At 38.1% G+C, this 18,252-nt stretch overlaps 1 protein-coding gene across 2 annotated transcripts in view; it reads right to left on the bottom strand.

The window, feature by feature from the left end:
• LRP2 (LDL receptor related protein 2) overlaps positions 1-18,252 on the bottom strand; it is a 122,468-nt gene that overhangs the window by 17,930 nt on the left and 86,286 nt on the right. For both annotated transcript variants that reach the window (XM_065670450.1, XM_065670451.1), the window contains exons 50-64: positions 17,674-18,190; positions 15,175-15,327; positions 13,980-14,150; positions 12,615-12,838; positions 12,062-12,239; positions 11,082-11,278; positions 8,956-9,201; positions 7,915-8,043; positions 7,103-7,222; positions 6,408-6,524; positions 6,020-6,136; positions 4,441-4,578; positions 3,576-3,698; positions 2,491-2,619; positions 374-505 (exon numbers count right to left, since the gene is read on the bottom strand). In XM_065670450.1, the coding sequence (XP_065526522.1) occupies positions 374-505; positions 2,491-2,619; positions 3,576-3,698; positions 4,441-4,578; positions 6,020-6,136; positions 6,408-6,524; positions 7,103-7,222; positions 7,915-8,043; positions 8,956-9,201; positions 11,082-11,278; positions 12,062-12,239; positions 12,615-12,838; positions 13,980-14,150; positions 15,175-15,327; positions 17,674-18,190 (2,691 nt within the window). The remainder of the gene's footprint in view (positions 1-373; positions 506-2,490; positions 2,620-3,575; positions 3,699-4,440; positions 4,579-6,019; positions 6,137-6,407; positions 6,525-7,102; positions 7,223-7,914; positions 8,044-8,955; positions 9,202-11,081; positions 11,279-12,061; positions 12,240-12,614; positions 12,839-13,979; positions 14,151-15,174; positions 15,328-17,673; positions 18,191-18,252) is intronic.

Genomic DNA, 18,252 nt, shown 5'->3' with positions numbered 1-18,252 from the left:
AGAACAGAAGGCCTGCATAATCTTCAGTAAGTTTTCTTTCAACAAGAAAAAAGAGGTAAAACAAACAAACAGAAGTCCAGCAAATTTCTGTCCCTCAGATTGCAAAGATGTGACAAAATCTATATACAATAAAGAGAAAACATACACCTACAGCCACCGAAAGCTTAAAACAAGTCTGAACTGTGGAGCCAGTTCTTTGTTGAATGAGGCCTGCAATGGTAGAAAATATGATTCATCAGCAAAACAATTTCGGAAGCATCTGCTCAATGTATAACAGCCCTATTAGATTGCAAAAATAGGCAGTCGCATTTGGATGAAGTGACAGGTCACTGAACACTTAACAGTGAGGAAATGTTTAGAAGATTGAAAATACCATCACAGGAGTTTCTGTTAGTTTCACTGGCCTTGTACCCTGGCCTACAGGAACAGATAAAGCCTCCTTCATTCAGGTTGGTACAGTTATGTTCACAGATATTTTCTGCACAAGTTCGCTCTGTTCCAGGATCTGTGGGGGGGAAAGAATTTATACAATTATAATTAAAAAAACAAAGTGATTGGGGTGTCATAATTTATATCATTATGATAACTGAAAATTGTTTTCACATTAGTTTTCTTTCCTTTTTTTCTAACTGAAACTCAATTAATGTGAGCATCTATTCTCTATAACTAACTGGAAGAGGGTGGTAAATGCTGGTCAAGATGGCTGTCAATTAAGAAGTTTAATCTCTAGAAGTGAACAGGGCCAGGATAAGAGCCACAACAATCAAAGCTCACCTTCCTTAAGAGACATGGCATTCAACATTAACACCAATCCGCAGTGACTATTTAAGAGACTTGACTCTACCTCCTGTCTTTGCCAACCCATCCGTCTCTTTCTTACCCAGTCCTTTATTATCAGCTAAGCAAAAAATGTTCTCAGTTGCTATCATGCATAACACAGGCCCTACATTATTTATATGTGCAAATTAGAGAGAAGATGACAGCTCATTCATGCCGTACCTAATCTAATGCCTACTGAAGTCAATACAGGTCATTGCACAGAATACACTGCCCTTTAAAACATGCCTATAATGGAAAAGACAAGTCAAGGATAACAGATACTCTGTAACAGATAGTGAAAATTATACTCTTCTCAAAGTACATTCAAAATTGTCTTGTTTCTGACATATTCTACATGTACACAAGGACTTTCAAACTCAATTTTGTTATATAACTAGAAACAAGAAATAACATGTTTATTTACAGAGCATGAGAAAGAGATGTAAGGCAAAGGTATTACATTCCTTTACACATACACATCCCAGTGCTAATTGAATTAAGTTTAAACAGGTCAATTACATATATATGTAAAGCATAAATTCATTGTACACACACACACATAAATATTCTTGTTTTTTCCAGAACACAGGTATTTGATATTGGGAAAGCTACAAATGTTACAACTGGATCTGCATTCACATCTGCCCCCAGATAGGAGAGTGCTGGCTGCCAGGTGTCTGGTTTGCACTGTTTCATACCCTTTTTGTACTTCAATATTTTCAGTCATTGCATCTGGGATGGTATGTGAAACAGAGACAACAGCTGCTTCAAAGTGGACTGCACTGTAGGCTTCTGAGTTATTTGCGATTTACAAGCGATTTAAATCGCCAGGGCATCATTTGGCACAGTGTCACTTGAAGCCATCAAAGCCTGACCAGTTGAAATTGCAAGTACATGCTCCTATTATCACTCTGCAGCTGTCTATATATTAATATAAAAAGTTAGGATTTCTTGTCTAACAGATTCCATGAGAATACTCGCTCTTGCTTCAAAGTTCAAGTCAAAGCTTTTACCTCTAAATGGATACTAGTAAATGCATAATGCATCATTAACAGAAGTTGTGCAAAAGATCTGAGAAGGGCCTCAGCCCAAAACTGGCTGTCTTTGTAAAATTTTGTGGTCATGTCTGTAAACAGGAAAATGCAAGCATGTCAATATACTTCAGTTTTTAACGGGGCTGCAGCAACTTATACCAGTTCAGAGTCTGCCCATGAATAATTCCCTAGGTTGGCCTATTGAAATTACGATTGAAATATCTGGCTGTTCTCGCCTCCATAATGCAACCCATTTCAAAACAAGATCAGAAACAAGATCAAATTATTTTTTGTGATGCATGAATACTCTAAGCCTAAAACTGACTGTTCAGAGCAATGAATTTCAATCATTTAGGTTGGAAAAGACCTTTAAGGTCATTGAGAGCTACCATAAACCTAACACTGCCAACTCCCACTAAATCATGTCCCTTAGGTGCCACATCTATATGCCTTTTAAATACTGCAAAAGAAGGAAAACAGGAGATACTGTCATGGCTAATTCAATAATCCTAGCACAGGCTAATTAAAAATCAACACTTAGTATGCTAGTCAAGAAGAAACATGTATTGTTACCAGTTCCAGAAATTTTTACTTCAATAGCACTGTAATTTTGTATTCTATTGACATTATTACTTACTGCAGCCCATTTCATCAAAATGGTCTCCGCAGTCATCATAATTGTCACAGACATAATGTAGAGGAATGCAATTTCCATTACTGCACTTGAATTCTTCAGTTGTACATGGTCTTGGGGTTGGTTCTCTACCTATAGTCAAGAAGAGAAACACTCCTCTGTCACAGTTTCAGCTATACAGTACCAACAGCCATTACTATTCCACACTGATAATGAGGAAGCTCATGCAATCCAGTAAAATAATGATTGAGAGAATTTGAAAGTCTGTAGTAAAGCTGAAACTAGAAACATGGCCTCCTGACTTCTAGCCACATCCCCACAAACTGAAAGGAGCCCCCTCCATTTTATAAAGACAGAAGGTAAATTCCTCTTGTTAACAGTTGATTGAGCTTTCTTCTTAATAGTGCAATTCTATTCATATCCTTTAACAATAGACTTCATATATCTACTGCAGGCTTCAAAAGATTATTGATATATTAGTAAATAGTTAATGTTAAGGATATCATACAATAAAGCTATCAAATAATATCATTAAGCAATATGATTAAACTTGGTAATATAAAAATCAACATAGTCAATAAAAACTACATAAGATACCTGAGGACAAAAACCTATTAACAGAGCTTCCGCAGGATTTGGGCATAAATATCACCAACACTGTTACTATGTGAACAACAGCGCCACAAGTTCAGAAGCACCCGTTTCTCTATTTTAAAAGTCCCAGCTATCCATCTCGTCTTTATTTTATAATACAGTAAAACTTTCTTCTTCATTATTTTCAGTGGAGTTCATAATAAACTGATACAATTCAGTTGCTGCTCATAATAAAAAACAATTATTATTTTGAAAATCATGCTCTGAACTTTTCAGACAAATGTTTGCTGATTTTTGCTACTTGCATGGAGAGCTGCGAATACATAGTACCTATCAATAACCATAGTTCAAATTAGTTCATACTAATAGTTCCTACTGAGCTCTGGTTTTCATAATTTACACTTAATTTTGACACTTCCATAGTCCTTTGGTATCATTAAACATTGAGAACATCACAGTTACTAAATTTGCTGCTCAATTTTGTGTAAACGTACAGTGTTCCTCTTTCTCATCACTCCCATCTCCACAGTCATCCTCCTGGTTGCACAGCTCATGACTATATATACAGCGATTGTTCTCACATCGGAAACGGAATGGAGATTCACAGGCAATATCCACTGAAACCACAGAGATCAAGTCAGTCACACTTTGACACTTCATGCCACTGAGTCACAAATTAACCCAATCACTTTCACCTGGTAACATTTGTATATTTCCTATATTTCAGAAGGTGCAGAGGCATTCAGAGCCAAAATAACATTTTCTCCACTTTTGTGTGATTGCATGTTAAGACATTACACTTTTCTTGTCAGAAGACAGTACATTGTCTTTGGCCAAAGACACATCCTATGTTTCTACATATAACACTGAGGTTTCTAGACCTGTTTATGAACAAATGCTATTTAAGTGGCTACATAGTACATAACTGACAAAAATCATTGACATCTCACTTTTAGAAATAGAGCCAGGACTCCTCAACTGTATTTACAAAGATGTCCTAGCTATACTGATAGCTTTAAAATGTCAGCACCTTTGAGAATACGTTATCTGAATTAATCATTAATTGCAAACTGATGCTCTTATTTTACATAACCAACTTAAAAATGGGAAATGGAATCCTTCTCTCTTTGACACATTTCTCCCTACTCTTATGACCACGTATACAAACATCTGTAAAGCAGTGAGAAACATACTATAGGAGGAAGAAGTGAACTTGCATATGAAGCAGAATTCTCAGCACTCACCCTGAATTAAGCCTGTGAGAATCTCCAGTGAAAAGAAGTTATTTATTTTCTAATTGTTCTATTATAATTAGATTTTATTATGCATATTCATTTTAATATATTTTTTCTCTCTTACAGCAAAGGTGAAGTTCTTCATCAGAGCCATCTCCACAGTCATTATCACCATCACATTTCCAGTATGGCTGGATACAGACATGGTTTTTACATTCAAACAGCATGGGTGGACAGTATGTACCATTAGGATACCGTGTTGCTGAAGAAAAGAAAATTAAAAAGACAAAGACATTTTCAATTACAACAAAAATTTTAGGCTTTCCTGAAAAATATTCAGCCTAACGCTATATTATTTTTTCAATGTCCTTCCCTCCATAGTAGGAGACACGAGGCACCACATTAACAACAGACTACAAGGACTGAGGACTTCTTGGTAGCTATAACATAATTCAGATTTGAATAAGTAGTGAAACAATGTAAGGTATGCCCACAAGATTTTGAAAATAAACCGTCATTAATTTAACAAATGCTACTTGAATTTGTTACTCACAAATCTAGTTCAATAATAAAGGAAAATAATGACACTGACACCAAACATGAATGACTAAAGAACTACCTAAGATATCCAATTCCAAAGCAACTCACATTGGCATAGCAAAAAACAACAACAAACCCAAAACATGCAAAAACAACAAAAAATGCCCTAACCCCAAAATAGATTCTGTAAAAACTGTGAAAAAAAAATTAATTAAAGCAAAGAGAAATGAAAAATATGACTCCTCCAACCTATATAAATAAACCACACCCTTGCCCTTTCAATGGCTTCTCAAATACTTTTTTCTCCCTTTAAGGACAGACAAATGTTGTGTAACCTAGGTTCTGAAAGATTAACTCTTGCAATGCGTATTCCAGGATGTGGTTACCATCAGAAAAATAAAGATCCTACTGTGCAGATGCCCCTTCTTTCTGAAAGCACAGGTGTTATAATTAAGTACACAGGAAGATGTACAGAACTGCCCTGATACCAACAAAAAGAGAAAGGAATTCTCCTGCTTAAAATCATTTGAACACATAAGTCAGAACCAACCCTTCAACATCATCTAAACGGCCAATGTCAGTCAGCACAGATAGAGCACAGGGCTGATATTTTCATTCCAACTGGAATAATACTTTCTGGGAAAGAGCTGGAGCTGGAGTTCAACACAAGCTACAGCATACAGACATCTTTTTTTTTTTTTTTTGCAGTAAATCAATACACAGAAGGAAGACAGAAACAGGAAAATATTTAATTTCCTTGGCTTCACTGATACTTTAGGTAACTATACACACCTCTGAACATTATAAAAAACAATCCTATTACAGAACCTTGTTGGAATACAGTACAACCGAAACAGTGGATCCTGCAGTGTCTGTGGGATAGTAAAAAAATTTAATTTGAACACATGCATATCTTCCACTGGACCTTGTAAACGCATTAATTTACTAGCATTAGGAATGTGTTTTCAATCAATGTAAATGATGGCAATCCATCATTATATTAAAAAGCTGATTCAAAATATTATACTTCTCCTGAATTTTTACCGACAACACTGAGTGTTGCAGAATTCTGTAACTCTAAGGAGTCATCTCACTTAGAGAGAAAGGACAGATCTTTCTGGAAGTGAGCTCAATGAGCACCAATTGCAAAGCCAGAAACTCACGACAAGTTGCTTCATCAGAGAAATCAAGGCAGTCTGCATTTCCATCACATCTGAAGCGCTCTCCAACACAGTGTCCACTATCACACTGGAAATAACCTGGGTGGCAGGTCCTCAGATCTGAAAAGATTCAGAAGTAGCTGTTGAAATATCTTGTTCAAATCCAGATAAAGTGTTTACTTTTTGAGAACAGCACCCTAAAAAAAGACTGCAAAATCCAAGACCATTAAAACTATGGCAATCCTCTACTTTTGGTGGAATGACTGAAGTGATCTGGTTAACACTACTCCATTAAAGATGCTTCCCATGAAGGACTACTTTGCAGAATAATTTATCACATTAGACACGTGAAGTGTGAATATGTAAGAGGTAGCATCCAGACAATACGCACCACAGTCACGTTCATCTGAATTGTCCTCACAGTCATCATCGTGATCACAGACCCACCGGGATGGTATGCAGCGCAAGTTGTCACAACGGTATTCGCTTTCTGTGCATTCACGAGGACCTTCATTTAAAATGAATGTACAAATAAGTTCCCCAGATGTAAACATCCACACCTATCTCATTAGACAAAAGTAATTTGAGCAGATAATGTGGCATAATACTTAAAAGTAAATTATGTTAAAACAGCATTCTCCCCAATACTCTTGAAGTATGTTAAATGTCTTATGCCCCTTTTGACATAAAAAAAGGAAAATCACTGTGGATTTTGTTTCATCACAGAATTATACAGGAACCTTTACTCCAAAATCAGAAAAAAAACCTGATCCGCTTTCATTGTCTGAGGAATTATATAACAGTACATTTGCACACAGGGCAGAATTCAAATGTCATTTCTTAGCAGAAAACAGGAATTTGTGCTTTATAATGAGTAGATTTATCAGTGTTTTTATATATCCAGAATGTTTCCTTCTGCCACCACAATTCTGACTTCCTTCTGACATCATGGTATTTCAGCAGAGACAGGCTATAGAGCAAAACAAGGGAATGGCTGCAGTTGAGAGCTGTCTGCCCCATTCTCACAAGAAAAGTGATAGCTAAGTCACAAGCTGGACTATATCATGACAGTCAAAAATAACTCACTGCAGTTGTGCTCATCAGAGTTATCTCCACAGTCATTATCTCCATCACACTTCCAGCGCAGTGGGATACATCGATGATTGTCACAACGGAAATCTCCAAGAGGACTGCAAGTCATCTCCTCTGCAGTGCAGAGTTTCCCAATGAAACAGCACATTAGCATAGTCTTTGGATAAGTTGGAATGCACAGAAGATAATTGAAACAGAGATGTTCGTGCCACAAACTGGGCCAAATAATAGAGATGTGATAAAGAAACAGCTGAAACAACTATATGGAACTGAGACGGAAACAAAAAGCAACAAACTTATTACTGATAAAGGAAGGCATCTTGACCTCATGGCGTGTTGCACTTTCAACTCCTTTCTGGTTCTGATATGATCCAATGTCTTCTAAGCTTTGTGTATGAATGTATAAGGTTTTAACACAGGTGCAAGGGACTGAGAATGCATTATCATACTTGCCATTACTGATGGTTTCATCAGTACAGGAGGTAAGTTAAGTAGATGTAAAATATACCGACAGTTTTGTCTGAAATAGTTCTGCTCAAGTAACAATATTTCCTGTTTAATTTGATGACATATTAGACAAAATAATAAAATCTTGCTCTTTAGAGTTCATAAACATGTGAGCTGAACAATGAACTGCTGCACACAGAATTTCTCCTGACAAGTAGCTACCAAGATAATTAGTTGATATCAAGCAAAACATGCCTAGGTACATTGTTAGTGAAGCTGTCAAGAAAACTGAGGAGTTTGTAAACTAAAGAAGTATTTTAGGTACAAAGTTATGATGAAATTATTTTCTCCAAACATACCACAGCCTTGTTCGTCACTGTTGTCTCTGCAGTCATCATTCCCATTGCACACTGCCCACAACGGTATACAGCGGTAGTTGGTTCTACAGCTGAATTGTGTGTGATTGTCACACCGATAGGCAGGGCCCACTGAAAGAGGCAGTTGTCAAAGCTGTGTTACTTAGACATTAAACTTTCCTCCTTGCTGTTTTGCCCTTCAAAATCTGTTATAATTAATAGTTATTATTTCTACTAAAAAGAGCTATCTGCTAATGTCAGTGTTGTAATGAGAAAGCGTTAAATGTAACTGATTTTACTATCTTTTTCAACCTATGCTGCTCGTACTTTGTATATGTTACAACCCATGAAAGGTTCGAACGCCATTCAGTGTGTTTTTCCCTGAAGTCTTCAGAGCTGGTAATGGTTGTAATAGAAGCCCTAAGCCTGAAAGCCAGAAGAGGCAGCTTGTCCTCAGATGCCCAAATGTGGTCACAAGTTCTTCCAGATGGCCAGTAACTCAGAGATGCTGGAGCACAGAGGAAAATCCTGCTGTTAAATATAGGCTAGACTGTGCTCTATGTTTGCTCTCCCTGTAAGCTTTTGATTCATATGCCTGTCGTCCTGAGAAACATGAGCTTCAAGAAATGAAATTCATTTTGATTTCGTAATAAGTATGACATATGTCAGACTCCAAAATGGAACAAGGCAAAAATTGGTGAATTGGTATTCACTACTTCCACATAGGCCATGGATCAGCATATATCCTTTTTATAAAGTGTTGACAGACACCACGCAAAGGATGCTGCTAGCACCAAGTAAGTCAGTGAGACACTACTAATTCTTGATAATTTGGCCAGCACAAATAAGCTTTCTCCCCTTCAAGAATAAGTAGTGAATCAGCACATACTCTATTTTCTAACACTCTTTACTACATGACTGCAATTAACTTGCAAAAAACATGCCTTTCCAATGAACTTTAAGCCTCAGGAAAGTTAAATAATGCAGTTTGTTCTGCTTTTGGTGCACTATAATGTAGGCAGCTTACTACAGATGTGTGCTTACTGCATTCATGAAACGGCTCATCAGAGTTATCACCACAATCATCATCCACATCACATTTCCAGGACTGCGGGATGCAGCGGCCGTTGTCACATTTAAATTGGCCTGGGGGGCAGGTTCTACTGGCACAGTGAGTACTGTCTTCATCTGAGTTGTCACCACAGTCATCCTCTCTATCACACTGCCAGGCTTCTGGGATACATCGTTTATTTGCACACTGCCACTGATGAGTTTCACACTGGTGATTAGCTGAAAGAATCCAGAACTGCTGTTAGGATACTGAAACTTGAAGAACAGCCAGCTGTTATGTCGATTAAGTAGTTATCATGTCTACATCAAAAGTTAGAAAGAAAGCCAGTAAAAACTAGAAACCACATTTAATTGCCCAGATAAGTTACAGATTTCTAATGTCACATGGCATGTTTCCCACAGACGTCTTGAGACAAGCTCACTATGAATCTACATTTTTGTAGGAGTGAAACAGATACTATCTTCTCCTAAGGCATAGGGGAGTAAAGCCAACATTCAAACATGACATGGCAGGGGTTCCCGTCACTTTGCAGAGGGGCTAAATGACATTGTGATGGCTCTGCCTGTACTACTACCTTAGATATATATTGCCTGATGAGCCTGTTCCTCTGACTATGAATGAACATCTCAGAAAACAGAAGACCACGATAATATCAGCTCCACAACCTATACATGTACAACCTCTATTCCCAAAGGCAAAGCACTGTAACCTAATGTCAGCAGTGCTGGCAAACTGGGGAGGCTCTGAAGATCTATGAAAATAGGAGTCAACATTGATCTCTGCTTCCAGACTTTGTATGTCTCACTGGATACCACCCTACTACTTTTTTTATATACACTGCCAAACTGTTCAAGAAGGAACAGTATGTCACAATTTCCATACATTTTCTAGACTAAAGGATTCTATTCCCATGCACAAGATAAGCAGAACAAACTATATAGACCTAAACTGACTTTTATTGTACCTGGTACGTTAAAACCCGTGACACATTATCCAGCTGACACATTTCTACTTATATAATATTCCCCAGTGCCACACTCAAGAGCTTAGCTATTGAAACTCAGGTAAAATTGACATTTCTGTCATTGTTAGAAACACTTTGCTAATGGAAGACAATGAAACTATCAATTATACAACCACACTGCTCTCCCCACCACCACTTCCCCTTTATATTACTGAGCTTACAACTGCCAGAACTACATTATTTACAAAAAGAGAACTAAGGATGTGCTTTTTTAAATCAGACATAAGTACGTGGAATAAGACAGTTTCTAAGGAAATAACATAATTCCACGAGCATAGTTAGGCTACATTTCTAAAATACTGCCATTACAAGCAGTACTTTAGAAGTCACAACTCTCCAAAACAAATCTTCCCACATGCACTGCAATGAAGAAGGTGAAATAATTTTGTCCCATCATCACAAAGCTCTACAATACAGGGAAAATTAGTATAGCTGGTAGACCGACCTAGCATTAGGAAGTCCTGGATTCCTCATGCTCACCATGGTTTACTTAACAAAGCAGGTCCTGCTTCTAGTATTTTATACCTCAGATTGAAATTTACATCAGTGCAAATCTATGTCAAAGGTGTAGAAAATGTTTGTGTTTTGGTATTTTGATTTGTTTTGATACTTTTGATCTCCTGTACCCTGCTTTTGCACAGAGGAGAATTGCTGTAGCAGGTGCAAGATTAATAAAGAGTGCATCTGTCTATCTCACCTTTCCATCTGTAAAATCACAGAATCATTGAATGGTTAGAATTGGAAGGGACCTTAAAGATCATCTAGTACCAACACCCTTGCCATGAGCAGGGACACCTTCTACTACACCAGGTTGCTCAAAGTCCTGACTAACCTGGCCTTGCACACTTCAGGGGATAGGGCAGTCACAGCTTCTCTAGGCAGTCTCTTCCCGTGTCTCACCACCCTCGTAGCAAAGAATTTCTTCCTAATAGCTAATCTAAATCTACCCTCTTTCAGTTTAATACCGTTTTCCCTTGTTCTGTCACTACAAAATGGGATAATGATTCTGAAATTTACACATAGTTTACATCTTTTGTAATGGCAAAACACTTAAATTTATTAGTTGTAACATACCACAAAGTACAGGATCTTCATCTGATCTGTCATGGCAATCTGGCTGGGTATTGCACAGGAAATGTGGACTTGTGCAGTTCCCATCATTACACTGGAACTGACCAACAGGACAGTATCGGTGCGGACAGGTAGGGGGCTCATCAGAGCCATCTCGACAGTCCCTCTGTCCATCACATTTCCACCAGATAGGAATACACCTATAAAGAGAAGACGGTGTTTTCTTCGATACATCTCTGCAGCTATACAACCACAATACTATCACCAGAAATAGATGGTATTGGTGGGTCTACAGAAGGAAGTTAACAGCAAATTAAGAATGTTTTAATTTTTATGTATATTTATGGTAACCACATCTCATGCTTTTTAAAATAATTATCAATTAGATTTTTAATGTAATATTTTAATTCACCTGAGCTTTAGCACAAGAATTTCACTAGGGAATATTGTTGTAACACTGTTTCAAAAGGCCACCCAACAAGCAGGTCTGCCTCATAGGCTGCAGAATGATACAATATCAGCACATTTTATCACAATTTCTCTCCCTCTACTGCAATTATCTCAGAAAAAGAGTTGGAAATGCACCCCCACATCAACTAAATTGCTTTCCTGGGTCACTGGCAGACAGCATATATTTGGCAGAAACAGATACATAGTAAAAGATGAACAAAAAAATAAGAGAAGGTCCTAGGTTTGTGAATTCAACTGGAGATGGTTCATAGAGGTACACATTTCTAACACCCAACCTTTGCTACATTAGCAATGCCATATAACAGGAAGAAAAGTAAAAAGTACTATTTAAACAATTAATCTGGAAGTATTTTTTCAAAAGGGAAGTCTGTCTGGTCCTTACTTCGTCTTTGCACACACACCACAAACTCACAGTGAGAGCAAAAGGGATTCCTAACTCCATGTTGTTTTGAAGAGACTAAACTGCAAGATGTATCTTTACATCTTTGAAAAATAGACAGCAGTGAACTTACCTCTCAGTGTCTGCACAGAGAAACTGGGTGCTAGAGCACATGGGAAGGCAGTGGGCTGTGTTGCCGAACTGTACTATCATGAAGTTATCAGGACATTCACAGGAATAACCCTGACCACCAGCTTTTATCAGACAAAGATGGGAACAACCACCATTGTTGGTGCCACAAGGATTATTTACTGGTAAAATAGAAGAATAAATATTACTATACTTTGCAAATCCCAGGACACAAAGGTCTCAATGTACAATAGACTCCTCTAATAATGTATTGAAAGCCTAAATGTAAGAAGTTGAATACCAGAAACTAGGGAGATAAATGCATGATTTCATATACAGGAAATGTATGCTATTAAGCTATGACATTTCAGAAATGAATTTAAAATTACACACTTCCAGTCATTACTATTGAAAGAAAAGGCAATTTATAATTGTAAAGGTCTATATTTACTCTGCGCATTTTACTCCCAGAAAAGGCAAAAGCTGAGTGCACCCAAGACCTTTCATGATAAGCCTCTGGATAACAGTTAAATGCAAATCTAAATCTGTTTTCTTACCAAAGGGCTGTCTGTACGGGTGGTAAACATGGATGTCAAATGGCCTGTGTGTGGTGTTCACAAGAACAGTCCTGCCTGATCCATCATATTTATTTCCTTTTTCAACTGTTCTTGTGTTCCAGTCAGTCCAATATATCATGTCTTCAAATATTGTTATTGCAAATGGATGAGGTAAAGTCCCATCATATACTGTGTGACGATGATGTCCATCCAGGTCAGAATATCTACACAAAGGAAAATATGTGCAAAACATTCAGATGAATGCTAAAACACCTTCACATCTTTATTATGTATGCTTATGGTACTTCATTTTTGGTGTTCAGGATCATGCAATGTGGAATTGTAGTTTATTTAGTCCCTAGCGATCACTGTCCTCAATGAACTAATTTTAAAACACACAGGAAAGTACAACGGGTTATTTTAGGCAAACAAATGGAATAGAGGAGCATCCACTGAAACGTAAAGTGCATATCATCTAGATAAACGAAATCTTGCACATTTCACACAGAATCCCAAGGGTTGGAAGGGACCATTTGCTGTCTTAGAGCAAGTTATTTTTGTCACACAGGAGACTAGCCCGCCTGGATCATTCAGACTACTAATGGAACATGTAAGACGTGACCTCCTACATTCCTAAACTGTACATGTCTTTCTGATTTAGAATCTCCTCTGATATCTTTAATAACATTTTATATTTTTACTATCACCTTGCTATAGAGGCAAATTATATAATTAATACAGATTTTTAAAAACATGGCTTTAAGGCTTCAGCATAGAAAAGGCTGCCAGAAAAGAAGTAAGCATAAAGATAAATCCAAATGTAAATGTAAATATGAATACAAATATAAATAGCAATATAAATACAAAAGTTGCTTTTAAAGTATTTCAATGCCTAGACAAGAATCACAAATGCTAGTTACTCATTTTTACTGCTATTTCAGTGGAAATTTTCTAACACTAGAAGCAATTAATATATTTTTCTTGGTTAGTAAAAAATACCCCACATGCTAACAGAAAATTCCATGTCATACCTATGGACAAACATTCAGACATCTAACAATTTGTATACCATTTTATTAAGTTGGAAAAAGTTGTGATTTTTATACTCAGTTTTGCTTTGGTTCAGGTCGTACATCTAGATATAGAGAAGATGCATATTTGAGTACAGGTTGTGAATCTTTTCACTATAATTTTTACTACTGTGCCATCTAGTAATTTGTATCACCTACTACTCCGTACTTTCTGACTCTTGTTTCCTACAGTCAGTAGGTAGAAATATGTATGATGCTTACAGCATTTTAAATGCTACCACTGCAATCTGACATGAGCAATTATTCACTTGTTTTATTCTTTCTGCATACATACTCTATGTAATTTAGATGGGCATCTGCCCAGTAGAGCTTGTCATTGGTGTAATCTATGGTGAGTCCATTGGGCCACTCTAACTTTGTAGAAATAATCACTGTCTTCTCCTTGCCATCCATGCCTGCTCGTCCAATGTAAGCTCGATCTGCCCAGTCTGTCCAGTAGATCTGTCTGTTCAAATAATGAATAGTTAGGATTGTGGTAAAAATATGCTGAAGTAAATATTAGAAGCCACACTCAAATATAGTATTTCTTGCAAAAGAACTAAAGCATAGATTGAGGTAGATAATAAAAAGGTTAACATATTTATATTAGCGTGACCAGCAGGTCAAAGGAGGTGATCCTGCTCCTCTACTCTGCTCTCGTGAGACCTCACTTTGAGTATTGTGTACAGGTCTGGTGTCCTCAACATAAAAAGGACATGGAACTGTTGGAACAAGTCCAGAGGAGGGCCACGAAGATGATCAGGGGACTGGAGCACCTCCCGTATGAAGACAGGCTGAGGAAGTTGGGGCTGTTCAGCATGGAGAAGAGAAGGCTGCGTGGAGACCTCATAGCAGCCTTCCAGTATCTGAAGGGGGCCTATAAGGATGCTGGAGAGGGACTCTTCATTAGGGACTGTAGTGACAGGACAAGCGGTAACAGGTTCAAACTTAAACAGGGGAAGTTTAGATAGGATATAAGGAGGACGTTCTTTACTGTAAGGGTGGTGAGAAACTAGAATGGGTTGCCCAGGGAAGTTGTGAAGGCTCCATTCCTGGCGGTGTTCAAGGCCAGGTTGGACACAGCCTTGGATGGCACAGTTTAGTGTGAAGTGTCCCTGCCCATGTCAGGGGCATTGGAACTAGATGATCTTAAGGTCCTTCCCAACCCTAACTATTCTATGATTCTATGATTTGTTACTCTGCTACAGCAGACAACTGCATGATCACAGTCATCTTCAAAGAATGGAAATGGCAGTCCCACCATCTATCAAACCACACACACTTCCAACCATCTTTTTAGCTTTGCAATCAAAACTTCCTTGTCTACATGGAACCAATTTCCACTTTCAATGCTATCTGATTCCTAAGCTGCAACTAAGATCTAATGCCATGCAAATGTAAGTGCAGGCAGGTAAAATTTATTTCAGATTTTCAAAGACAGTGCAAAACTATTTGCAAAAGAAAGGAAAAGAACTCATGAAATGTCATACCCATATTTTGGATGAACAACAATTGCTCTGGGGTACTGAAAGCAGAAAGTGTTGTTGGCATCCACACACCGGTCCACTAGCTTTCTCCGAAATCTTCCATCGAGTTCAGAGACATAGAGACAATCTTTGTAGGCATCCACCCAGTACAGTTTTCTGAAATGATTTAATTTATTTATTCTTATTTGCTTGTTTTGATTTATTTTGCTTCACAGCATCTAAAAATTTCAGGTTTTGGGGTTTTTTCTTATCCTAAAAGCAATATACCCATTGTAAAGGAAGAATACACATACTGAACTGACATCTCTTCTATGCAGTGCTCCAGACAGCCCTTTTCACTCCTACTGTTCCTGGATCCACAGTCATTTGTGCCAAATTCAAACTTGCAGTTGCCCATTTGAGTAATAATATGTCATTTGCCTATAGATCCCTAAACTCCTCTTCTCTTCCCTTTTCCTCCTACCATCAATGGCCAGCAAAACAGACACATAGTGCAATAGTTTCTGACCAGGGCTGTGAGGTATTGGAAAGGATCATCATCTGTTCCATCCTGCCACCTCTGCTCTCATCCAACAGGTAGAACACCCGGCAGGTTCTCCTTTAAAAAAACAGTTCAAGTGCCGAATTTAAATTTCACCTAAAGTTTGCTAACTTTTCTATTACTTTGCATAGAAGTGTACACAGCTGCAGTCAATGAAATCATGCAGCTGAAGCAATGATTTTAAAAAGCCTGCAACAAAACAAAGCATTTAATTAAAAATGCAGCAGCTATTTTGAAATTGTTTGCACAGCTGGTCAGCATCCACAGGGCCATTCCAGATACAGCCTGACAGATAAAATCTGTCTACACCACACTAAGCAGTACCATTCCCACCAAGGAGGAGGAGAAGATATTCTTCCCCACCTGAACTTCATGACAACCTCCAGTCCTCTCCCTTTGCTGAAAATGAGTGGAAAAACTCACCAACTATTGTATTGTCCTCCAGCCCTTATGAAACATCTAAACAAAAACTGACTGATGACTTAACTAATGGTAGCTGAAATAATTCAGCAACTGTATGAATAATGGAGCAGTAGGAACACTTGAGCTAAAAATAGGCTTTTCCTTCCTCACCTGTCCATGAATCATAAAGCATTTGGGACTGCAGGCAACATTAAGTATCATTAGGCTTAGAGACAAAGGGGTTTAAAAATAAAAAATATTATAGTGACATTGACTGAGTCCAGAGGAGAGCCATGAAAAATCTCAGAGGGCTGGCTGGAGGACATCTCCTATGAAGACAGGCTGAGACATTTGGGCTTGTTCAGCCTGGAGAAGAGAAGGCTCAGGGGAGAACTTATAAGAGACTTCCAGTCCATAAAAGGGGTCCTACAAGAAATCTGGAGGGAAATTTTCTACAAGTGCATGTAGTGACAGGACAAGGCAGAATGGCTTTAAATTGACAGAGGGGAGATTAGGAAAAATTTCTTCACTATTAGGGTGGTGAGACACTGGAACAGATTGCCAGAGAAGTTGTGGATGCCACAACCCTGGAAGTATTCAAGGCCAGGTTGGACGGGGCCTTGAGCAACCTGGCCTATTTGGAACTGGATAAACTTTGAGGTCCCTTCCAACCTAAACCTTTTATGATTCTATGACATATTCATATAACCACTCTCATTTAAGTTCTAAATGTGACATTTTGCATTATTCTCATTATTTTGCAAAATCTGATCCATGATATTTAAGCCTTTCATACTGATAGTACTACACTCAGAAAGCAAAACCTGATGAAACACAGCCAAGAACACTGTCAGAAAGAGCACCACATAAGGACAGTTTCTATGGAAGTAAATCGGATTACTTTTTGATACACAGCATGAAATTAAAAAATTACCATAATGAAAAGTGATTTCCAATTACATCACCCTTATACTGCCCTCACAGCTCTAGTGATGTGGATCATGTTGTTTGAGTGTTAAAGATGCATTTTTCAAGAGCAAAAGGAACATGCTCTTCCCATTGGCACAGGAGCCAAATTTCATTAATGTTATTACTTACTTCATTGGAATTTAGTTACCTGTTGTAACATATTGTTTACGTATAGAGAGAGGCCTGCACCCCAACACCAGAAAATGCTAGCAAAAGAATAAAGAGCCTAACCTCAGAATCCCTACCCAATAGCCACACATAACATCCCACCTGGTAGCTTGCCTAGTCTATTCATTAATGATTTCCTAACAAGTTTTTTCCCAAGGGTCATAAGCACTACTTCATTATTGATGAGAGAGCAACTCTGATATAACCTCAGTATACTTAATATGACAGCTGCTAGAATGTCATGTAACATATTAGATGGTGATAAACAATCCCAGTCCACTTATATAAGACTGCATCCACAATACAAAATTATTTCAGCTCTCATCAGGAATTTCACATGAAGTAGGAGAAAACCCTAAGGTAAACTTTCTCACACATCATTTTCTTAGTAGCCCAGAAAGACAGAAAGTGTATTTTCTTACCTGCCAACCCAGTCAACAGCGATACCTTCCCCGTTGGGCACATCATCACTTATCACTGCCTCCTTATTTGTTCCATTTAGGAACATTCGTTCAATGACCTTCCTCCCCACATCAATCCAGTACAACCTCCTTTCCACCCTGTCAAAGTCCAGTGCCACCACATTTCTCAGTCCTTGCAAAATGAGAGAGTAAGACTGGCCATCTGCTGTGAGATTTCTCAGATAGTAACGGTTGCTAAAAATAAGGTATGGGGAGATATTACTATTTTGCCGGCAACTTTTTCCATCAGGCTCCCGGATATAGCCTGGGGCACACTTACAGATGTAGGAGCCAGCTGTGTTCTCACAAATCTGGCTACATACTGATGGAGTTTCATTGCACTCATCAATATCATCACAAGTCTGTTTATCAGACATAAGTTTATAGCCAGGATGACAAGAACAGTAGAAACTTGTCTGTGTGTCTGTACAGTTATGATCACATCCACTGATTGAAGGGTCACTGCATTCATTTATACCTGGGGAAGGAGAAGAGTTCTGTTCAAGAAACCAGCTAGCAGAGAAAATAGTGCAGTCACTT

Source organism: Lathamus discolor, chromosome 3 (assembly GCF_037157495.1).
Source record: "Lathamus discolor isolate bLatDis1 chromosome 3, bLatDis1.hap1, whole genome shotgun sequence".
NCBI classification, from domain to species: Eukaryota; Metazoa; Chordata; class Aves; order Psittaciformes; family Psittacidae; genus Lathamus; species Lathamus discolor.
Note: the sequence above shows the minus strand (reverse complement) of the source record. Positions and strands in the feature narration are given on the sequence as shown.